The 25,535-nt window shown below is 39.0% G+C and overlaps 1 protein-coding gene across 1 annotated transcript; it reads right to left on the bottom strand.

Annotated features, from left to right (window-relative positions):
- Nucleotides 1-80: 80 nt before the first annotated feature.
- On the bottom strand, nucleotides 81-23,795 carry wipf2a (WAS/WASL interacting protein family, member 2a). The gene is made up of 8 exons (XM_023276110.3): nucleotides 23,304-23,795; nucleotides 15,754-15,899; nucleotides 13,455-13,587; nucleotides 12,759-12,881; nucleotides 10,602-11,276; nucleotides 8,163-8,408; nucleotides 4,413-4,514; nucleotides 81-2,362 (listed from the first exon to the last, which is right to left on the bottom strand). The coding sequence occupies exons 2-8, from the start codon at nucleotides 15,814-15,816 to the stop codon at nucleotides 2,319-2,321; spliced, it is 1,386 nt and encodes a 461-aa protein (XP_023131878.2). The 5' UTR covers nucleotides 15,817-15,899; nucleotides 23,304-23,795; the 3' UTR covers nucleotides 81-2,318.
- Nucleotides 23,796-25,535: the final 1,740 nt, after the last annotated feature.

The following is a 25,535-nucleotide window of genomic DNA, read 5'->3' as shown; positions in this document are numbered from 1 at the left end:
TTTTTCTGCTCACTGCTGTTTACAGACTCATTATAATACCGAAATCAACAGAAAGAAAAAAAAACACAGTGCATCAGGTGCCCTTTTCCCCCCTACAGGAATATATTTATTTGAAATTATTTCAAATGATAAAAAACATGGTTGATTAACATGAAATGACCACAGGGTTTTGCTCTTGAGAGTGGACAAGGTGAAAACATGAGGAGAGAAACGTGTCGGGTCACCTGGTGTCAAGGTGAGTGTACATCCAGAGAAGGAGGTGTAAGTCCATTTCTTGTATTTTTTGTGTGTGTTGTCGCCATCATCCACCACCTTCCCTAAATTACTTGCCCTTTGCGTCACAAAACCAGAGCCCCAAATTGTTGGCTTGTTAATAAAACCTCACATACATCCATTAAACTCATTCACCCTTATGGCCAAACATCCAGAGAAGTGCTACAGAGTCTGTTCTATCAGACCAAAGCTCACCGACTGGAACACTGTTATAACTCTTAATCATTTTTCTTTCCTATATTACAAGCTTTTTACAACATAAAAATAGATCAATAGCTATGATTACCATATTCCTTAATGTAAATATACACTATTTATTGCATTTTCAAATAGACTTGCATCTTATTTACTTTGTTGTCATCATCTTCCCCCTGAAAAACAACAACAAAAAAATAAAAGCACTGGTACCGATGACAGTGACAACAGCTTTGTGTAAGGCAAAGACCAGCAGGAGGCGCTGCATCACTGAGAATGGACAATCTGCTTTTTTGTTTAGCTTTTTTTTTTTCCCCTAATACCTGCATGGCACTACAGCCTGAATATCACGTAATTAGTGTTTTAAAGTGAAGCTTAACAATTCATTAAAGGTATAATAAAGAACCTCCATCAGTTTTAAACAGTTCTCTGGCACTTACGTGTTCCTGTTTTTTTTTTTTTTTTTTTTTACTTTTTTGGCTAGCTGCTACCATCTACAATCTGTACAAACTGCCCCTTGCATAGCAATTAAACCACATATCTTTCTCTGGCCGTACAGTCCTTCTTTAAAAAGGGCCACCAGCAGCAAAAGTAGAGCTTTTAGATCAACTTCCCTGGAAGAAGATTCCTGCCAAAAGTGAGAAACAATCCCTTGTAAACTCCTCCAAGAAAGCTGCAAATATGCAGCTAAATCAACTAAACTTGGCCCAGTAAAAAAATAACCATTTAGTGCTGGACACTGCTGTGGCCGCACGCAGGAACCACCATGTGTTTGGAGGAAGATGCTGGCTATATGAACTACAGTTTGTGAGAAACATCAGGGAGAAATTAGGGACGAACCCTCTTAGTTTTGTGTGTGTTTGTGAGTTACATCAACGTGAATGTAAACCTGATATCTTATGTGCATAAATCAGCATCATGCACAGTGTGTCGGTTTAGCAGTCAAGCTGCCGTGCAACAACGCTCAAAGATGAAACTATGAACACCCCCCAAAAAGAAAAAAAGGAATATAGAGGGTAAAAAAAAAAAGCAGGAAACTCTCCAAACGTAAGATTTAACAACCAGGCAAGAATCTGCCATAACTTGGCAAACTAGTGTTGAACTCTACGATCAGAGAAGTGAGTAAAAAAATGTCAGTTAAATACAGAACATGTATAGAAACTGTTGTCACTCTGCAGTTCGACTCCACCCACATTTGGCACACTGAGAAAGAGAGTTGATTTCAACACACCCTTACTGGCACAGCTGGAATGGCTATTCAAGACAAAAACTAATCAAAATAATAACCTCCATGAAGCCCTACACGCATGGAATTATCAGCTTTGTGGGAAAACTTGAGCAGAATTCATCTGCTGAAATAGTTTTCATTCATAGTGTTGATATTTTTTTTTTTATCCACAAATAATGCCAACACCAAAAATAATAAAATAAACAAAAGATGTTAATCAGAATTATGAAAAGCACAATTATCATCATTACTATCATGAATATGCATTAAAAAAAGATGGAATGCAGAGATATGGAAGTGTTGGGAGTTTGGTCCTGATATGTTGTGTCAAACAGAAGCCTCTGCGTCCCGTCAGAAGAGGAGAGGTTGAGGTGGTCACAGTCAGAAAGGTGGAGTTTGCTTCTCACCTTTGAGTGGTTTTGTTCTCTCGTGCAAGGACAGAAGGTGACCACCGACTGGCGTCAAACCTGCGTGGTGTAGCAGTGCTTACTCTGTAATCACCACTGTGCTTCCGGCTGGTGGTTTAGTGTGTGTTCGTGTTGTAGTGTGTTTGTGATTCTCGTGCTTCTTCGTCACTCCCTCCTGACCGCCCATCGAGTCCAAGTTCCGAGCTGAGGTCTGTTCACCTCCCCACCGGCGGCGCTGGAGGAGCTCCTCTCATTATGGCTGAGGACACAAGGTGGAGAGACAAGGGGAGCTTCAGGTCAGTCCTCATACTTCGAAACACACATTGGCAGAAATGATCAACTGTGAAAAATGGGCCATAAGTTCCACATGACTGCTGTGCCATAAACAAAAAGGAGGCATCCTCCTCGGCATGTAGGACGCCACAGCAACTCTGCTAAATCTGGTGGGTGGACACTTGGAAGGAATGAGGACTTGTTTATGTTTTGTTGATTTCTCGTCAGCTTTTAACTGTGTGCAGCCTCACATTTTAGCTAACAGGCTCTCTGAAACACCTGGCTTTGACTTTGCAACTATATGTTGGCTGGTCGACTTCCTGACTATGAGGTCACAAAGATCTCGTGTCGATGGCACCCTGTGATGCCACAACATGCTCTACAGCAGGGGCCTCAAACTCATCTTAGTTCAGGGCCACATTCAGCCCAATTTGATCTCAAGTAGGCTGGACCAGTAAAATCACAGTATAATAACCTATAAATAATAACCACAACTTCAGATTTTTCCTTTGTTTTCGTGCAAAAAAGGTACATTCTGAAAATGTTCAAATTTAAGAAATTATCGTTTCACAAAACATTATGAACAAACTGAAATTTGTTAAGAAAAATATTTTCAATTTCAACATTATTATGCTTCAGTTTATCATTTACACATTACAACTTCCACATCAGAGTGTCTACAAAGGACCAAAACATTTTGTCACAGGTATCTAGAACAGAACGATATAGTATTTTACTTTAAATAAAGACAAAAAACAACAAAAACAAGACAAAATATGACAAAAATGAGATACAAAACGACAAAAGCGAGAAACAAAATAACAAAAAATGAGACAAACGACACAAAACAAAAAAATTAGACAAAGTTACAAAGCGACAAAAAAAGTGGACAGATGACAAAAATGAGACAAAAATTGACAAAAGTGTGAAACAAAACGACAAAATCGATACACAAAACAACGAATAAAGTAAAACACAAAATGACAAAAATGAGACAAAGACACAAGCGAGACAAAAAGGAAACACGAAACGACAAAAACATGACAAACGAAAAAAGTCAGACAAGAAAAGACAAAAAAACAACAAGGTCAAAACAAAATATCACAAAAATGAGAAACAAAATGACAAAATCAACACAACAAACACATGTGAGACAAAAAGGGAAAAAAAACAAGAAACAAAACAAAAACATAAGACAAACGACAAAAGTCAGACAACCAAAAAGACAAAGCAACATAAACGAGACAAAATATGACAAAAACTAGGCACAAGACGACAAAAGAACAATGAGCAATCTCAGTATTTTACGTTATGATCAAAACAACTTTCATTAATGGTACTTAATGGTAGCTGTGGAGATTGTTAGCCAGTACAAGTATTTGGGCACCATCCTGGATGGCAAATTGACTTTTGAGGCCAACATGGACTACATCTGCATGCATCTGGCTGTTTATGAGGCAGGGAGGGTGCACAATGTGTGTTTGTTTATGCAATCAAATTTGCATCTGAAACTGCATTTAAGTGAAACTAGTGAATAGTATCAAACATTTTCTTGTATCTAAAGAGGAAATGTCGAAAAACATATATCCTATCACCCTTGTATCGCCCAGCTACAGCTGCTTCTAAAACTGAGTTTCATCCTGAAGCCTGATATAAACAGAGCTGTTTATGTCCACAATAAACTGATTAAATTACATTACATAACTGAATCTTAATCACAACAAAGTCTGATACCTTGGGACTGTGACACAATTCCATTGTGATTCATGAATTAAATCAATCTCTCAATAAAACCTACACAGATAAAGGACATCTTTTTCTTCTTCTTCATTCTTTGTTGTTCTAATTTCATATGTTTTCAACATTTGACATCAACACCTTCTTTTTACCGGGCAAATAAAACTAACCTATCTGACAACACTATGCTCTCTGTAAGCAGTATGGATTTGCAAAGACTGCTTCTGTCTTGTTAACACAATTCTTATACAGTCAAGAGGAAGAAAATATCAATCTGCTGCATTAAATGACATTCGTACCCTTGTTGTTTTTGCTGGGGTAGACCTTGTTGGAAGGCCTGTAGTCCTCTGGAGGTGGAAGGTCTTCAATGGGATGGAAGTTGAACTTGGATTCAAAATCATCTGAAGGAAGGGAAAGAAATTATCAGGTTTTGCATATACATCAAGGTATCTTTTATAAAACAAAAATTTAATGCAGTCCAATCACAGCAGCAACTGTTTTAAATCTTAAAATGTTGTTTATCTTATTTAAACCAGAGTGTGAAATTGTAATATTCTGATGCCCTTTTACCTGTATTTGTTACTATTAAATTAAATACTAAAAACAACAATAAAATTTAGTGAATGATTATTTAATAGCTTTTTTAAACTTACATGTGCTCTGTTAGGAGTTACTGATGGATTAAAAGAATGCTTGGGTTTTAAGAAGCAACTTTTGTTTTTGACAACATGACATGAAATCTTTATTTAATGCTTGTTCTGGGTTCTTAAAGAGTGAAACACACCATATGCTCAGTAGCCATGAGGTGAAGTGCTAACCTTAAAACCTCCTTGGTTACCTTGTTATCAAGTTCACAGCATTACTGACCTGTACATGAAGTAAATGAACCTTAGACAGTAATCTAGGAACTGTCCCTGATTTGTGCAGTACAACAGGAAACAAAAATGGCTTGTTTGCATAGCTGCAGTAGAATATTTGACTATCAATGGCCACACCCCCATCAACAGCTAGCCCTAGTGCTTGAATTTAAATAAGTATCAACACTTTAGTTTGTTTCTTTTTACATACAGCTCTACAGTTGAGGATGGGATCAGCCACATTTTAGTCATGGAATGCACAAAATGCTAAAGAGTGAAAAGGTGTTGGGCTGCAGGTTCCTTCTGGACGTGACTGCTTATGGTATCATTTTACATAAAATTGTTTACGAGTTGGAAAACCATGATTTTTCTTTTAGTCCAATGACAATACTATAGAACTCTTTCAGTCTGGACCACATTTGGAGTGGTTTCTCCTATCATACATGCTCAGTGCATTTTCAAATATTGGTCATAGATGCAAAAAAAAAAAAAAGAATGTGAAATTTTTTTTCCTCAGAAAGCCTCTGACTGGTGACATACTCTACATTTTTAAAGATCTCATCAGTGCCAGTCACAGAAAAACAAAAAAATCAACCTCCTGGGGTGAAAAATAAAGGTTTTATAGTTGGTGGAATATCAGAGTAGAAAAACATGGAAATGTTTTGACCAAATTTTTACAATTCTAGAATTGGTTGATATCATTCTATAGAAGCAGAGTTGTACCATTAAAGACCACATGTACATATTGAAGTGTCTACTAAATTTCGGGACTCTAGCTACATTATTTCTCAAGTTATGGCACTTCAATCATTGCTGTACACACTGGCACAAGAAAACAATGCAAAAATCAAACCTATCCCAAATATGAGATTCTTAGGTGTGATTTATTTTTTTAATTTGGTGAATTGAGGTAGAATGAGTGCATTAAAGGATACGTGATCCCTAATATTTTGGGGTATTAGGTGTACAGATGTGCTGGCCCTGCCCAGTGTCACTGAAATTCTAAAATAACAACCTTTGTAATATTAGCTGCAAAGAAATATATGGTTATGTGGTGTTTTTAAGTCGGAGAAAATCAAAGACAGATCCACAGTCTTATTTTGTCTTTAAAATATGAAAGTAGAGGAGGAGGGCTGCAACAGATTGCCTGACCCCCTGATCTCAATATCACAGTCAGTCTGGGTCAACATGAAGATCCCAAAGACACTGACGACACCTTACCAGCGAACTTATTTGGTTCAGCCTTTCAGACATAAATTACAGGTGAAAAAATCCCTCCAGACCATAGTCTGGACCAAACAGTCCAACCTTGGTTCAACAAAAAGAGGTTATCTCAAATCAAACTGAACCGCAGCTCAGTTTCTTTACAGAATGAAAAGTTGTGTTTTTTCAGATGGTTCAGACTTTCAGACTAACTACAGGAAGGTACAGCTGACGATACAGAAAATGAAAATTGAAAAATGAGTTGCTGTAGCATATGGGGAGAGGAGGACACCAAATGTTTAACTGAAATATGGTCTGATGATGTAATCCCAAATGAGCTACAAAATATGCTAAAAATGTAGACATTTTTCAGGTATTTTGGGAGAAGATAAGACAGAGACGAGAAGAGAGGATGCAACAGCAATGGTACCTAAACAAACTGCTGTAGCAAGACACAAAGATGCGCTCTGCCATTAAGAAAAATGACTCGCTGGCCAATGAGAAGGACGGATTTCCCTTCAGTGACAACCTGGATAGGTGTAGTATTCAGGTGACAAAATCTTCCCTAGCATAAACTTTAAATGCATCAACTGATGTGCTCTGTGCCACAAAAAACATTTACAAAAGTGGTGCGTAGCGAATGCATGCTTACTGCTGAAATGTCAAGACATGGGCAAAAAAAATCAAATGTGCATCTTTAATTTTATTTCCTTCTGATACAGAGTAAAGAAAGAGTCAAATAAATATTTTGTCTTGGTCTAGAAGCCTGAAAGCTCTCTCATACTTTTATGGATGTATTAGTATATTTTTATACACGTTACATTTATTGTTACATTTATTGTTATTTGTTTACCCTCCTCTCTGTCTTGACATTGCTATTTCTATATTACAAGATATAAGTGATACATAGTGATATTACCCTCAACCTACTTAGAAATAGATATATTTTTAATTATATCATAATTATAATATGCTGCGCCAACCAATTTGTTTATTGCTTTTGCATTTTCACAATGTCACTGCTCTTTCTATTTTATTATGCATTGAGTTCTTACTTGTACTATACATGCAGTGCAAACCTTATGTTACACTGTGATTGTATAAGGAGAAGAACTGTGAGCCGACGTGAAAGAATGAAGGCGGGATTGGGAGAGGAAGGGTTGATCCGTGGGTTTGGTATAAAAATCATAAAACGAAAAATATGTTTCTGTAAAGCTGTATTTGTCTGAGAAGTATTTCAATAATCAAGTTTAAAAACAAAAAATAATGCCCTCTGTGGCAGTGGAGGGAACTTCCTAAAGTGTATCTCTAGACTCATCAGTCGTTAAGGAAGTACAACAGTGAGCCACTTAAAACACCATTTAAAGCAAAATGTGATGAAGAGGGGTGGTGTCCAGAGCGATACAGTCAAAAGTGAAAAAGAATTTGAACAGCCATACACTACAATCATGGATGAAGGTTACAGTTTCCTCGTAATTATTATAATAGTTCTGCATAGAACTTCAGCGGTTTCCTGCCTTTTTAATCAGACATTTGGCCCCAGCCTTATCTATTAGTATCTTATCTATTTCATGCCATTGGATTGCACACTTGACAATTTTAGCATTTTTAGCATTTCAGCATTTTCAAATCTCAGTTGATCTCTTTCAAGCAGTTACAGCATCTAATGTGTTGTGTACATAACTGATTCAGAATGGTGAAAACAGTCCTGTGTAGTTGACTGGTACATGGCTTAGAGTGCTACTTGTGCTTATTTCCTCCACACATTTTCTTTTTAAATTGCTAAATTAAAATTTCTTTCCTGCCTTCTGTTAACTGCGCAAGTACCTCGTGGGTAAACTAATTTCATCTCACCTTACAGTCCTTCTCTACTATAAAAGTCCTATTTGCTTAGTAAAACCGATAAATACACAAATAAGTCAGCTGTTATGAAAATTATGAACATGGGGGAGGAATATGATTGTGCCAAAGCGACCTGTCACAACTCACCTATGATGGACTTAGAGGAGGAGCTGGAGGAGTGACCGTTCCGGATGGGTGGGGGTGGAGGAGGGGGTCCAGCCGGGGTTCGGGAAGATGAAGAGGATGAGATGGAGGAAGAGGAGGGAGGAGGAGGTGGTTTGCCCACTCGGCTGTGGGACTCTGAGACTGCAGAGCTGTGGCCACGATATGGGGGTGGAGGAGGAGGGGCATCCCGACCACCGTTACGAGACCCGGGAGGAGGCACCTGGGGAGCTGGATGAACAACACATGCATAAACACATGTGCACACACACAGACATACCAATGATCAAATGATGAAACATGAGGTTTCTCTCTACTTTATGATTAATACACAATCCAGAGTGAAGTTCACAACACCGAACACAGAGCACATGGCGAATTAACATGTTAATTATGCATGTTACAAAATAATTTCTCAACCTATAACTATAAACATGCTGTTTTCACAGACATACAATGTGCCCTCACTGAAAAGTGGCAAAAATGATGTTTAACTTAACTGTATTTCACCATACAGTTTGACTAACGTACCAGTGGCATCCCTGCGATGAACCTCTGAATCTCTCAGCACGATATTTTCAAATACCACCCAAATAGTATAAAACTGCTCACATATAGTCTCTGGCTACTTCTTTCCTTCTGCTATTTTTCCTCTCCATTTAGGTGCATCCTTAATTGCTATTATAGTGTGTTGCAGGACACACACCACTGTCAGTGTAAATGGAAACCTAATACTGGGCTCAGCATCATGACTGTCTTTCAGCTATTGGCATTAGCATCATCAAACAGCCAAACCCTTCTCTAACAATATAAAAATGTTATTATGCAACAAACTCAGACGTGACACATTACATTGCAAGTCTCTAACAGCCAAATTAATACCACTATAATCAATTATGAAGCTGGTTATAGTCATGTTTTCTATGTACCAGGTACTGATTTGTAGGTTCAGACAATGTAGCTGTACATCACTAGTAAACTATTTCGCACTCCTTGGGATCAGAAAATATAAGTACAATCCTGAGCAGAGAACAGCTACAATAAAAAAAAACTGCTGGCATGCTACAATTTAATGCAAAGTATGGGGGAAAGCAGAGAGAGTGAAAGTAAAGGGGAATGCTGGAATATTCCACAAGGCTACAGGAATGCAGAGAATCCAGGAGACCTTGTGGCGAATTGCTTCATCATCCAATCACAACCCAGAGCTGGAGCTAACAAGTGCCTTCCTGTTTTGTGTGTTCAGCCTGATTTCAAATTACAAATTTGTTTCCAGTGAGCCATAAATCCACTTGGGAGAACAAGTGATGTCTTCATCTCAAATTTCCAATTTGCAGTGTATTCATTTATTAAAACCAGGGCACGTTGCAAGTACGAGTGTCTAAACCCTGTAGCGTTTCTTTCTACATTATCAGACACAGTTACACACTTGAACAATACAGACATGTAATGTGTGTAATCATCTGAATGGCATCTCCACAATCAAGCCTAATCATGCATGCCAACAGACAGCATATGTGCTCCACGTTAAAACCTGTAATTTCCTTGACTGTCAATGCAATAAGGAAAAAGAAATTTCCAAAAACGCAAGGCAGCTGTAAATATAAGAAACATTAAACTGCTGTGTGTTAAGTGCCTGTGCAGACACCTGGCTTGAACACTACAGTCAGAAGAGAAGCATTTATATGTAGCACAGAGCCAAACAAATTACATTGCTGCCCTCTGCTCTACTTTCAGATTCAAACGAAAGTAGGTTTGATCATGTGGAGGAAATGAATCAGCATAAAACGCTGTTTTAAGGCTGGACCACGCTTTAGAGCTTCAGAGATAACAAGTCCAAACTTGCTTTGCCTTTTGTATGAACATTCCTCCAGCTGAGAGTGGAGACTGATGAGGTCTTCATCACTGGGAGAAATGCAGAATCAGGGGAGTCACAATATATTCACACCCTTAATGTACATATAAAGTGAAACATAATCAACATTCAAATGATGGGTCGATTAATGGATCAGTCGGTCAACATGAAAAACATTCCATAGTATTTTGGGGGCAATTTCTGCCGTAGAAGAGAGATGACAAGAAATGAAGAGAAGGAGATAGATTAGGAATGCATGAAGTCGGATTTGTGATCAGTAGTGTGAATCCCCCCGCCCCAAGGGGCAACAATACGCACATACAAAAAATCTGTCACTGAATACCAGTCATTTACCAAGAACAGATGTCACATTTTGACTATTTTCTGACTTTTAAAGGGACTAAACAATTATTCAGTTGGAAAAAATTGTAGTTTCTCAACTTAACACAAATTAGTGTGTCCTTTTCCTTTAAAAGATGTCTTTTTAAAAGAACATAATAAAAGTAATTTCTCTGATCTTAAAAAACACGACAGGTGACAGCTATGTGTGTTTGCAAGGGTGATGCTTGTACCTGCTCTTCGTCCAGGTGGCTCTCTGGCAGGTGGTGGTGGTCTGCTGACCTGCTGAGAAGCTGGAGATGCTGATGGAGGAGGTGGTGGAGCATGGCTACGTCCTTGGCTTCCGCCTCCTGATGTGTGTTTTTTGTGCAGGGAGTTGTGCCTCTGGGGAAGCTCTGGAGCTCCACCACCATCAACATGGGACGGCCCATTGGAGACGCTGCCTGAAGTGTGTGGTCTGTATGGCGGAGGAGGAGGAGGAGCAGATGAGCCACCGGTTGGCGGTCTGCTGGAAGATGGAGGTGGTTTTACACTGCTAGGAGGCGTAGGGCCTCTGTTGGGCGTCGGTGGGAGGGGTTTCTCCCTGCTGTGAGAGGAAGATGGAGCATGTACTTTCTGGTTCGGGGTAGGAGGAGCATTGCCACGGCCACCTCTGTTAAATGGCGGAGGAGGAGGTGGTGCAGAGGTGCTGTGCTTCATCCCACTGCCTGCTGAGGAGATGCTGCTGTTGCTGGAGGGGCGTGAGATGTCAGGCAGTGAGGGGCGGTGGGAGCGCTGGTGCTCCGGTGGGGAAGGCTTGTTGGGTGGGGAAGGTGAGGTGGAACGGCCTGAGGGAGGGCGAGGGGCTGAGGACCGGGACCCTGGCGGCCTCAGGGCAGATCTGCCCACTGAACCTCCTGCAGAACCATCTGGGTGAAGGACAGAGAGGTGGTGTTGAGTGCATCGCTTTTACCACCTCGTTATCAATCAATCTGGTAATTATTTTCTTGACTAATGAACAAATTAATCTCATGGTCTATAAAATCTTAGAGAATTTAACCTATTACAATTTCCTAAAGACAGAGAGGCTTTTTCAAAGTGCTTCCTTTTATCCAACCAAAATTACAAATCCAGGAGATATTCCTTTAAGAATCACATATAACAAATAAAAGCAGCATCAGAAAGTTATATAGAGATCCTTAAAGACAAAAATGTCCTTGTCACGAAAACCCCTTATATATTAGTATTATTTTCCACTGTCACTGTGTTAAATTTTTTTATGTACGGCCCTCCGTATATGTGTTTGTATTTGTGTGCATATGGTAAAGACAAAATGGTTGAGGGCCCGTTGTACTTTTTTGTCAAAGTCAGACACTTTTTATCTCCTTACAAAACAGAGTGAATGAAAAACAATGCTGTGACAACCACTTGTTCTCACCACATGTGAACTTGAGGCCACAAACACCTGCATGTAGGTATAAAAATATAGCCCTCCAAAAGGTGTACACATCCCCACACCAACCCAACCATACGCACACAATCTTCAAGACTCAAAAGCCTACTGTAACTCATATACGGAAATGGTGTGCTTTGGGGTGTGATATATATGTATACACATTTCCTTTCTACAATTGAGCTCACTGGTTTGGACAGCCTATGATGACGTAATGCTCCAAGAGGGAGTCAAATGGACATTCTGATCTGCATTTGCACCATGCAGATTCCAACAGTTAATATTTAATAGCTGTATAAAAGAAGCAAGTTTCAGCCTTTCATGTATAATTAATGTCAGTCCTTGTCCTTACTGCAATCACACATATGTTTGCTCCATCAGAGACAAATGGGTTGGGGAAAAATAGGTTCTTTAAGCAGAAAAAAAAATCCTGTCTACATCCTCATCTTCTCTGCAGTCATACATGTACTGTGAATTTGTGGCTGTTTAAACATTCTGTGTCAATTATTTATTGCCTACCTACCCAAGCACTGCAGATCAAAAAAACTGAACTACGCAGAATGCATCTCTTCTCCAATGAGGTATATGTTTTTGTACACGGCCCCTGACAGATAAATCACTATTGAGTGCACAGGTATTTCTACAAACACAAAATCACAGATAAAGAACAGATTGCTTCGAACAGACGGAAAGTACAAGCTCCCTAGCAAAGAAGAAATAGCATTCTCAGTTTATTTAATGATCAATAACTGATAGAATTTGACTGATATATTGGTTGTCTCCCTTCGGAAGTGGATTTTGACTTCAGATAACCTCCATGGCGAATTTATTTACACTAATGATAAGAAAATTTGGACAAAATGGTGAAACTGTTATTGTAAACACACAACTTTGAAGGCAACCCAAATATTTCCAATATAAATACACAGAAAAAATAAAACACAAAAAAAGTTTTTACCTCCAACTGGACGTAATTTTGGTACACCTCCTTGGAAAAGGCCTGCCATTCCCATTGGTCCTCCACCTCCAAATCCACCGCCGCCACCACCTCCTCCTCCGCCTCCACCTCCTCCCCCTGATTCTGGTAAAAGACGAGGAACAAGCAAAAAATAAACGTCAATATTCAGATATCTGGAGAGGGTTTGATTTCTCCAAGGTAGAAAGACCAGAATAAGTGTGCACAAGAGAGCTACTGTATTTAATTAACTTATTTTTATTAGTCCAAAATTTAGATCTGAGAAAATATTGGAATTAGAGCCGTATGTGCATTAGAGCTGCAAATCAAATTATCTTTTCATTTACAATTGTGGCTTCCAGTAACTATGAAACAAGATAATTGATAGAAAAGACTGTTGTGGTGTGTTTCATTTCACAATCATGCTCTCATTTTGCCTTGTGCTATAAATCAAGTATAGGCCCTTTCCCCCTCCCTAAGAGCTTATTCTATATCAATTTTGGAATCATTTAACAGGCTAAGAAACAACTGCAGCTCTGTAATTGTTGAATTGTTTTTTCATGTTTCCTCATTGCATAGAGACATTAACTACTGCCACTGATATGTCTGTGGACACATTGCTTTGTGAGTAGTTTTCAATAGTTATTGATTGAGATTTGAGCATGTGTCTATGTATAAAACAATCTTGTTACAACTCACTCTCTAAAACCGGAGCACTACGGTCATTGACCGCAGTGACCTTCTTCAGCCTGGTGCCTTTGCAGATGTCAGACAGCAGCGCTCCTCTGCCTTTTGCCTCAGATGAGCTTAGTTTGGGAGGAGTCGTGTTCGCCTGTGGAGGAAGTTAACAGATATGCAATCACACCTCTGTTTCTTTTTATCTAAAACATAATGAAAAGCTAGACACTTAAAAAAGAACTGGGGCTTGTAAACAAAAGTCACATGACTCGGTATCTGGTTTACTGGACAACTTTTGGTAACTTGTCATCGGGCTACTTTGGGATTTTAGCCGATTTTGACTCTGATGTCATGCCAGGCAAAAACACAAACATGGGAAACTGACCATTTGCACCGAATTCAGAATAGACAAATTTCCTTATCCTCAGTTTTTCTCAGTTGCTGTCCTTCTACAGTGTGTTAACACTCAGTGTTTAGCTTAGACCAGTGTAGCCACCAAAAACTTCAGTAGAATTTGAAGACCCGTGTGCCAAAATTATTTCCTCTTTCAAAGAAACCAAATTATTTGATTAGTTAAATGAATGAAGAAAAAAAGCTGAGTAAATTCAAATCAGTCCCATACAACAGAGTCAAAAACAGCAGCCTCAAAAGTTACACACACACACACACACACACACACACACACACCCACCCACACACCCACACACACACACACACACACACACACACACACACACACACATTCAAACTTACATAGATATATAGAAACGGCGCCGCGATAAAGTATTTGCCCCCTTCTCGAATTCTTGTGTTTTTAAAATATTTTCCCCATTTAAATGTTTAAGACCATCAAACAAACTTAAATATTAGACAAAGATAACCAAAGTAAACACAAAATGCAGTTTTTAAAAAATAATTTAATGTTTTAGGGAAAAAGCTATCCAAACCTACCTGGCCCTATGTGAAAAAGTAATTGCTCCCCTAGTTAAATCATGAATTAACTGTTGCTAATCACATTTTTTTGGAGCAAGCGAGTTCTATTTCACTGACCACACCCAAGCCTCATTACCTCCAGACCTCTTCAATCAAGAAATCACTTAAATAGAACCTGTCTGACAAAATGAAGTTGGTCAAAAAATCTCAACAATATGCAGCGATCCAAAGAAATTCACTAACAGATGAGAAATAAAGTAATGGACATCTATCAGTCTGGAAAGGGTTAAAAAGCCTTTTCTAAAGTTGTAGGACTCCAGTGAAACACAGTGAGAGCCATTATCCACAAATGGAGAAAACGTGGAGCAGTGGTGACCCTTCCCAGGAGTGGCCTGCCTACCAAAATACCCCAAGAGCACAGCAACGACTCATCCAGGAGGTCACAAAGGAATCCAGGATAACATCTAAAGAGGCAGGCCTCCCTAGTCTCAGTTAAGGTCAGCCTCCATGACAGAGTTCAAAGTCAAAAGCCACTGCTGACTAAAAAGAACATAAAGGCCTTGGGTTGGGCTAGGGTTAGGGTTAGGAGTGACGAGACGAAAGTTGAACTTTTTGGAAGGTGTGTGTCTCGTTGCATCTGCCGTAAAAGTAACACAGCATTTCAGAAAAAGAACGTCATAGCAACAGTCCAACATGGTGGTGGTAGTGTAATGGTCTGGGGCTGCTTTGGTGCTTCAGGACCTGGACGACTTGCTGTGATTGATGGAACCATGAATTCTGCTCTCTATCAGATAATCCTGAAGGACAATGTTCAGCCATCAGTTTGTGACCTCAAGCTGAAACGCACTTGGATTCTTCAGCAGGATGACGATCCAAAACACGCCAGCAAGACGACTTCTGAACGACTTAAAAAAGATGAAATGAAGGTTATGGAGTGGCCTCGTCAAAGTTCAGACATGAATCCGATTGAAATGCTGTGGCATGACCTTAAAAAGGCTGTTCACGCTCAAAAACCCCCCAGTGTTGCTGAATTAAAACAATTCTGAAAAGAAGAGTGGACCAAAATATCTCCACAGAGATGTGAAAGACTCACTGCCACTTATAGAAAATGCTTGATTTCAGTTGATGCTGCTGAGGATGGCCCAACCAGTTATTAGGTTTAGGGGGCAATTACTTTTTCACACAGGACCAGGCAGCTTAGAAACCCAAGTAAACTGCATTTTGTCTTTACTTGGGTTATCTTTGTCCGATACTTACATATGTTTGATGGTCTAAAACATTAAAGTGAGGAAAATGTGCAAAAAATAAGAATTTGAGAAGGTGGCAAATACTTTTACACAGCGCTGTACATATGCAGTTTTGCAGTGAATTTAATTTGGTCCATAACCTCATTAAAAGTTGGGGGAGGCGGGGGTCCTGGAGGAGGAGGGGGAGGGGGAGGAATAGGCATCTTGTCCCGCTGTTGGCAACCTCTCTGTGTGGGGTAAAGGCCGGTGAAATCACTGTCTCCACTGGGACGACACACACTGACTCCTGGAAAAAAAAAAAGAGACATATTTCAACTGATCAAGCTGCAAATAACTGTTTAACTGTTCCTGCGACCCTGAAACATCTTTGTCTGTGCAGCCTCACTGGGGGGCAGCTGTGCTTTGGAAGTCAAGTGTGAAAATCTTCTAACTGATGAAAGAGTCATTGGACGAGTGAATAATGAAATGTACATGCTGCTGTGGCCAGCAAACAGAAATACTTCCTTTCTAGAGTAGAATGCAAATCAACTCATAATATGAAATACTTTTTTTTGCAAATAAAGCTCCATACGTAGGTCATTTTTTTCCACAACAACAACTTTCCCTAAGAAGCAAGAATCTTTTGAGGAAAACAGTTTGGTTGTATGTACTCCTGCATTTTCCAGTCGTTAAAACCCTCAGCTAAAAATGTTCATCAGAGTTATTTTTTTCAGTTAACCGATTGGCCTGTGGAATGTCAGTAGTGCCAAATGTCATCCTTTGTCCAGTTGAGAAACTAAAAATAATCAATACATTTTAAAGGCGAAAACAAATAGCACCAAATCCTCATAAATTAATTTGAAACAGAAAATGAATTTAAAAATAAAAAAAAACATCTGTTTAGACAGCGATTGTTCTTCTGCTGACCAAATAATTGTTTCAAGCCTAGAATTAAGCACACAGCATAACACATAATATTGACCCTATTTACTAGAACACAAATGAATTTGAATTTAACCACGTACCAGGGGAGAGCTCAGTCTCTTCTCTTTAGTACTGCCTTAACTGATATTAATGTAACAGAGTAGGCAGGACATGAGCTGTTAAAGGACGTCAGAGGCAGAATATAAAAGCTTTATTGTGAACTGCATGATATTTAAGTGCTTTCATTTTGTACTGTTGGCCAGAAGCAAGCAATAGGAGTTTGTCTCTCTTTGCGTTAATTTTACTCTGTCCAAGATGACTCATAAGGGAATTAGTAGACTTGATGAATTAAAGTTGACAAATAACTGATAAGAGTGAAAGATCTGAGTGCAAATTGAGTTGTCAAAATAGTGAATCAAATGGACGTGTTCTAAAAAAAAGACTACCCTCTTTAATAGTCTGTATTAACAAACAGTAATCATAATTCTTCATTTCAATTCATATTGTGGTTTTTGAATTTCGTATCACATGGCGCGCTTGTGAATTTCAATCAATCTGTAATGGTTTAACAAATGGATGGGATGTGTCCCAGCATGATGATTACTCATTTTTAAAACATTGTCATTGTTTTAAAAGGCTCAAGGTGAAGAAATGGACTCCACCTATTAGTAGGACAGAAGTGAACTAATGTGAAACTGCCAGGATTAGTACACCTGTGGGATTTTTCTACTACTTTCATGCTGTGTTAAAGAGAAAACAAGACGACAAGCTAAATGACTTTCACTCTGTTCCTTCACAGTAAAAACATAATTCCTACTTAGCTGTCTAGAAGACATTCTTGGTAAAAAGAAGCAGTTGCTGAAGCTGCTCCTGGGATACGCTAGGGTAGCGCACAGAGAGAAAGAACATTTCAACAAGAATCTCAGTAAAACAACAAGGATCAAGACAAAGAATTAGTGCCTCAAGTGTTTTAAATCGCAACTTTACACCCATTTGTAGCCACGTTAGCAACATGGTTCTAGGGAGGTGTGGCAGTGTGTCGGTCCAGAATGAAACATCTTGGCAAACTACTGGACTGATGGCCAAAATCTATGGTTCACAACTTCATGGAGTTTGGATAAAACACTATAAGAATAAACACTAGATCATCACACCCACAGACAGAAAACTACAAATGAAATATCAGACAGTGACTAAATTATCGATGTATTTACCTGTGGTATTCATAATTTCCACAGAACAAAGGAAGTTCAAGGTTTTTCTGTCTGTTTCCTGGTCCAAACCACTCAAACGGTCCCCAAAATACATTGAACTTGTTTGAGTTTTGATGAAATGGAGCCTTTTAGAGACAAATGCACGTACCTGTACAACCCATGACCTGCTCACAAGTCAAAGGCTGTACAGCAACAAAGAGGATAACTAGCTGTCCCTTGGCAACCACTCATTTTAAACATCTTAGTAGCACCACAAAACATACATGGCACAGTTTTTCATGACCTTGTTGTATATTTTGTCAGTTTTGTCAAACTTTGATTGGAATTATGTCAAATTATGATTTGTATTTCTACAGCCTGGCCCAAACCCCGGGAAGTTTAAAGAAATACGTTCTCGATGTATCAAAAGTACAAGTCTCAAATTCTTTCTAAATGTTGTCTTTTGAGCTATTGGACCAACTACTGGTTGTAAAAACGCTGAACTTTTCCACCCTGACTGTCAGCCACAAAACACCACCACAGCAACATGTTTCCAGCTGCAGGGTAGAGGAGACTACACCTTGAATTTGTTGTCATGCTCCTCAAACCATCTATCCATCCATCCATCCATCCATCCATCCATCCATCCATCCATACACTGCTTAATTATCATTAGGGTCATGGGGGGACTTGAGTCTATCCCAGCTGAATTAGGGTAAAGGCAGGGGACACCCTGGACACATTATCAGTCTATCACAGAGACAAACAATCACTCTCACATTCATACCTACGGGCAGTTTAGAATTATCAGTTAACCTCGGCATGTTTTTGGACTGTGGGAGGAAGCTGGAGAAATCCCATGCATGCACAGGGAACACATGCAAACTCCATGCTGTTCTAGCTGCAAGGCGACAGTGCTAACCACCGATCCGCTGGGCAGCCTCCTCCTCAAACCATTTCTGACTATTATTCATAGAGTGGCAGGGGGCAATATCCTGCTGAAAGAGACCACTGCTATGAGGGAATACGACTACCATGTAGGGATGTGTGTGGTCTGCAGCAATATTCAGGTAGGCGGTACGTGTTGTGATTAATCAGACCAAGCCGCCACCATCATCCATTGCTCCAATCCACTGCAGGGACTTTTAGGTGGCAAAATAAAGCAAAATGTGTTCTAGCCCACAATGATGGATCACCTACTGAACTGATTTCCTCTTTTTTTAAAAATTGTCAGCAGATTTGGCACAGGAACTGCAATGCTGCCTCCTATTGGTTTAAATAACACATTTGGTCTAAGCAAATGGAAATGATACATGTTTATTTGTACAGAGCAGGGAAGGAGATCCGGTAACAATTGGTCACTCAAGATGCAGGTGAAAATGCATTTTAATAACCAGGAGGGAACATGGTGACAGTTCCTCAAAAGATTCCTGTTGCCTGGGGAAAAGTTCCAGTAGTGGAAATATACTATACTGATTTTACTTCTGGTAATGATGCTGACATTTCTCACTCCTTCCTTCTTGTATCATCGTTGATGTTTGTCACTTTGTCTCCATTTTGCATTTTTTGATTTACACGTGGTTAATTATGATCATTTCCCCCATTTTTTTTTAAGCTGCCATAAACACATACCAGGATCTGCACCCCGAACAATTATTAACAAAAGAATGCCTCTGGGGACATTTTTATGGTACAATATACAACATAAACAAGACTTACTACTGAATTTATATTTACGAAAATCAAAAACCACCTAAACATCGGCTAATCCAAAAACACCTAAATGTGATACACCTGTACCTAAAAGGCTCTAAATGTGTCAGCTCTGCACACAATGAGGTGACTGGATCTTCTCAAACCAGTTAGCTGCCTGTTCCCGTTGTTGGCTCATGCAGGCAGCGCTGGCTCCTCACCCCACCCTCACCCTCACCCTCTACTGCTCCATTCCTCAGGCAGCCTGGTTGAGTGCTGGGGCAGGTTTTCAGAGGGAAACCAAAGGAATCTCACCGAGCAAGCTCGCCAGTCAGTCAGTGACGTGGTTTAAACAGAAACGCACAGCAGCACAGAGAACTAAACTGAGAGGGGGGCATTAAAGAAATGTTTCAAGATCTGCTCATTGCAAGCACGTTACTATGCTACTGATAATCATAATAATTATTTCAAAACAGTAAGATAAATGGTCCCACTTCAAAACAACTTTCCATTCTGTTTGAAATTAAGGCTTCTAAGTATTTAAATCGACATTTGACATATATAGATGCATAATGTCTATATGTGTCTATACATGTTTTAGACTGCTTTTATTACTAAAACAATAAAAGCCAACATATCGATGTTAGCCTTTGTAGTGTATATTTTATCACTCGCCTTCAAAATAGAGCTGTCCCTGTCATTTAATGTGAGCTGTTTAGTCTATCAGCTGAAAATGATTTAAAGACAATGCTGTCGATCATTCATTTTTTAAAAAGTATTTTGGAAGTAAAAATACCCCCAAAAGTTCTGTGTTACAACTCTGGCAGTAAGAACATTTTCAATTCTTCCCTTTCATTGTAAACCGAACAGTTTGGTTTTCAACATAAACTATTATGACTTTAGTTTGGACTTTGTAGCATCTGATGAGAATTTTCCATCACAATGACATCTTCAAGACTAAATGGATTAGTAGATTTTAAAAAATAATGGCTTGTTGCAGCTGACATAGCTTTCTATGTTTGGAATAACTGCATTCTTCTATTATGAATTACAACTGATACCAAACAAATATTGGTTTTTGCTTACACAAGCATTTAGCAAAGCAATAACAGATGTAGGAATTGTTGAGTTGACGAAACAAAATCAATGTGACTTCATACAAAACAGAGTTCAGGTTGTGCTAAGCTTGTGTTCTGTTCTTTAGTAAAGGTAGTTCTTAATTTGATTTTTTTAATAAAACTATTACTTTAGTGAACCAGTAATGGCGCCAAACTTTACTTTGTGGTGAAGTGCTGGATATAGAAGATGGCATGGGTCAAGAAGGCTTCTTTTGAACAAATTATGAACACATTATTGAATTGCTTAAATCAGCAGTCATGTAACATGTTTGTGGGACACAGTGATGTTCTCATTTTCAGAAAGTTAAAAATTATTAGTTCTAACAGCTTGTGTAATTCTAAATAGGGAGTCGTATAATTGCCTACAAATACATAATGTCAAATACTCTACTTGAAATTTGTTCAATTAAATTGTCGATTTCAAAAACATTTAAAAATAGTAAAAAAAAAAAAAAAAAAAAAACCTTCATGGTTCTAAGTGCTTGTCGTCTCTAACCAACAATCCAAAATTTAAGGATACTCAGTTTGTTAGAATACCAAACAAAAGAGTTGCACAGGTCCATCCTAGAAAAGCTAGAAAGTCTGGTATATTTACATGTTATAAAGATTAAATGTTGTCAATCAATCCTAATTCAGTAGACTTACTCATTAAGTGCTTCAGCTCCACTTCCAATCAATGAAAAAGTTAACAACTTCAACAGAATAAAACAACATGGAAAATGTTAGGCATGAGATTAAATGATGCACATACATTGAGCTACTGAACCTCACAAATCATTTTATAAGTCAAAAGCAAATAAGTGGAGTAACTCCTCCAAACATAAACAGTGGGATCAGAAACCAAGACCAATGCAGACCTAATATAGTTTAGTATAGTATAATGTGCACTGTACTGGCAGCACAAATGTGACTACTACGAATTGAAATTGAAAACTGTTATGAACTGAAAACTGAAACAGACTGTGTCCATTATATAGCATATATATATTTTAGGCAAATGTCTCTCACGGTTTTAAAGCCCGTCACTGATTAAACTTCTTAACACTCATCTCTGTATATCAAAGCTACATAGTTCAAAGGGTTTTCCAATAAAATAATCCCCTCCCACCTTAGACGTAACTACACTATTAGTCTCTACAGAATGTGCAGCGCTATAAGGTCCCTTCCTCTCTCTCTTCGCTCACCCCTACACTACTTGGGGCAGCTGGAGCACACCAGCTCACCTCAGATCTGCTCAAACACTGTAAAAGTACTCTACACTATACAATGGAAAGCTGTTATACTGGTGTTAGGGTTAGTAATTCAGTCATATATGTTCAAACTGAAAACAGATTCCTCAAGGTATAATACATAGTGTCAATCTGCAAGTGTTGGTTCATGCTTCCTCTTGTTTGTTATGTATGAAACCCCAGAAATCTGAATCTGTCTTTTTGAGACTGTCATCCATAATTTGCCCATTATGTATTTATTCTATACAATGTAAGAAAATATCAGAAAAAAGGGCTGTAAGTTTTGACAGCACACAGATCCAAGGATACATCATCATATGGTATACAGTTTAGTGTGTGTGTGTGTGTGTGTGTAGATAGTAGGTGTTATAGAAATTCTCACTAAATATAGTATTGTAGAAATATTTAAAAATGTGCATCACTTTGTTACACATGTAAGGATATGTCTTTTTTAAGAATCAACTGAAGCATTCTTCCTATTATCTCATGCTCATCCGTTACCTCTGCAGCATATATCTTATTTACAAAACACACATTAAACTGGCTGCCTTACCCTGACGAAAACATAAAGGTCCCGGCCTCTGACCTCTACAATCTAAATTTAGCAATCCTGCAATTGAAGATCAAAGTAAAGTAAGGGCTAAAGTAGGTCATGATCGCTGGTTTGCTGTCCATTTAACCCAAGCAAGTTGGTAAACAGCCATTCGATGGGAAATAAAAAAAAAAAGTTTCTCTGCATCAACAGTGCGACGCTGCGCAGGGAAATAGAGTCGGGGAGGAAGAGCTGTATGAGGAAGTTGGATGCTTTTGTGGTCAAGGAAATACACAGAGATAAAGGCCTGTAGCTCTGTGTGTGTGTTTCTAGGCTTTGGGGGGCACTGACAGTCCAAGACTGCCAAAACAGGGCCAGAACACTCCCAGGACAGATTCTGTAATAAAAGTCTCCTCACCAAAACCTGACTAATTTAACGATGCAGTATGGAGCTTCAACAATTAGTCGAGTACTCGTCCAGTACTTTGGGATCGAAATAATCATTTTAATAACAGAAGTGTTGGTTGTTCCAACTTTCTCAATTGTGATGATTTAATGTTTTCCTTTGTCCTAGATTGACAGGAAGTTGAAAATCTTTGGGAATTTGGACTCAGATGTGAACGTCTAACACAAGGACCATTTCTCTGCATTAAGTACTTACAGTATTGACACTTTAAGTGCATTTTCTTGACATAGTTTACTTACTTTTGTCAAAGTTAAAAACAACGAAAGTAATTGTTCATCAAAGTGTATATTTGTGTGGTGCCGTACAGGTATTTCTACTTAAGTAAATAATCTGAGACTTCGTATACAGGTTGATAAATTTTATATCTTGTTGGACAAATTTAGGACTTTCAAGATAGCAGAAACATAAAAACTGTTAGAAAACTCAGTAAACAGGACTGCTCCGGCCTGGGCAGGTTGTACAGCCTCTCCCAGGTACAGGAACAAACATACCTGGCAGCAGCTAGCTTAAACTTAGGTGGAGTTGGGTTAGCTTCCACATCCTCGGAATTTACTCACCCTGGCTCGAACAACAGGAGGTTTGGCAGCGTCGTACTTCCAAACAACATGAATGGAAAGTGTCGTTGTGGCAATCCGTCGCCGGAGCAGTTTGACAAAAAATTAGGATGGGAGGGTGCTGGCAAGTCGCGGTGATGTAACTTAACGCCACCAAATATACTCGCAGGTTAGCCGGCTAACGTTAGCTGGCTGTCGACGGTTTACCAGCTCGGCTAGCGGCGGTTACAGTGGAGCTAGCCGCAGTTAGCTGGCTAGCATCGGGCTGTTTACTTTCCTGCTGTCAGTGTCAACGCAGTCCGACTGCCTGCAAACTCTGTCCGCCACAGCTCTTTGAAATAACGTAGCACATGAATCGAACTGCGGGACACGTTTAAGGGCTACTTTTTTCTTTAGCTGTTTCTGGTTGCTACGGAAAACTTTACCCGCACTCCTGACCTGCCAGCAGAGCCATACTCCCCGCTAACACCGTTTTATCGGTCCCTTCTCGGAAACCCGGAAACGGGCAGACCGACACAAAATGGAGGCACATCAGCGCTGCGTTAAAGTGCTGCTGGAAATTCCAATTTTCGGCCTACAAAGTCTCGATGACATACCAGTATACCCTCCTGAGAACCGAGGGAAAAAGGAATCTTTCAGTGTAACTTTTTAGATTTTCCAGCACGTCCACTGTAGTGGAACAACAACAGCAACGGAAAAAAAACAAAACAGCGACACTGCTAAATCAAAACAGAGTGACAAGAAAACAAGAATGTCAATCACTTTTCTCATGAAACTTTAACCCTTCTGTTATGTTACGGCACAAATAGAGTCATTATAATCAAAATTTTCATTTTTTTAAAATTTAAAAATCTACAAAACATATTAACCTTATTTTTAGTAAGAAATTTCTTCTGCTTGACTTAATAAGTGTAATCAATATATAAAATGAAAATGGTTAATTTCACAAATTTGCAAACCCACACTGAACAGAGAGGCGTCTTCTGTTAATGTATCAAATTCATGAAAAGAAAAAAATTCAAATGTAAAATAAAATTTTTAAAAAGTCAATGTCATGTAAAGCTATTGTGTAGGTCAGTGGTTCCCAAACTTTTTCTGCAGGGCCCCCCTTTGGAAGAAAAAATATTTTCTGCCCCCCTCACCTGCATGCAGCCATGCCAACATACTCTCAGACACATCTTTTGCTTGCAAACTCCTGTAGAATTTATATCAAGTTTAGTTTATGACATCTTACTGAAAACTCTTAAAAGGAACACATCATTTTTAAGAGTGGAAGCATTAAAAGTGAGCAAACATATCTCAATTTTGTATTTTAACTTAACAGAGAAAACTGCAAAAGTGTGACATCTTCCTAAAAAAAATAAATGAATAAGTCACTGGAGTGGAAGCAGTGACTTTGTAACATGAATTTTATATTTTTACTATCAGTATTAATTCCTTTCAAGACTCAAAATTTACTCTCTGCACAAAAATGGCATGCTAACAATTTTCTAGTAATAAACAAAAACTTTCAAATATTTTCTGCAAAAACATTTCTAACAACATTTCTAAAAACACTTCAAGTCCCACAGTCCCTTCAGTGACTGATGTGGGCTTGCTTTGCGCTGCAGATTTTCTCAAATCGAGGCTGCAGCTGTGAGGTGCCACTCAGCTCATTTTCAATGTCCAGCTTTGATCTGTATTTTGTCTTGATTGAGGCAACTGCAGAGAAACCGATCTCACACAGGTAAGATGTGGCAAAAGGAAGAAGTGTGGTCAGGGCTCTCCTGCCCAGCAGTGGGTAGTCCTTTTCCACTCCAATCCAAAATCCAGCCAATGTCTTTGAGTTAAACTGCAGCCTCATTGTTGAATCAGAGGTGACATCAATAAACTGTTCCTCCTCTGCAGCGCTGAAGTCAACTACTGGTGCTGAACTGAAGAGGTCACAGATCCAGTCATATTCAGTAGGATCCTGCACTGGGAAATACCTCAGAAACTGTTTCTGTAGGGCAGAGATGTGGCTTATCATGCATGGGATGAATGTGTTCTGCAGCTTGTTGTCCTCAATGAATGATTTCAGGCTTTTAAATGAGTCTATATTCCCCTCTTTCACTCGCTTCTCCCACATCTCCAGTTTTCTTGTAAAAGATGTGATTTTATCTGCCAGCTGTGGAAGGTGTGTTTTAGTGCCCTGCATCTGGAGATTTAGTTCATTGAGCTTCTGAAACATGTCACTGAGGTATGCAAGTTTCATGA

Source organism: Amphiprion ocellaris, chromosome 4, assembly GCF_022539595.1.
Source record: "Amphiprion ocellaris isolate individual 3 ecotype Okinawa chromosome 4, ASM2253959v1, whole genome shotgun sequence".
Taxonomy (NCBI): domain Eukaryota; kingdom Metazoa; phylum Chordata; class Actinopteri; family Pomacentridae; genus Amphiprion; species Amphiprion ocellaris.
Note: the sequence above shows the minus strand (reverse complement) of the source record. Positions and strands in the feature narration are given on the sequence as shown.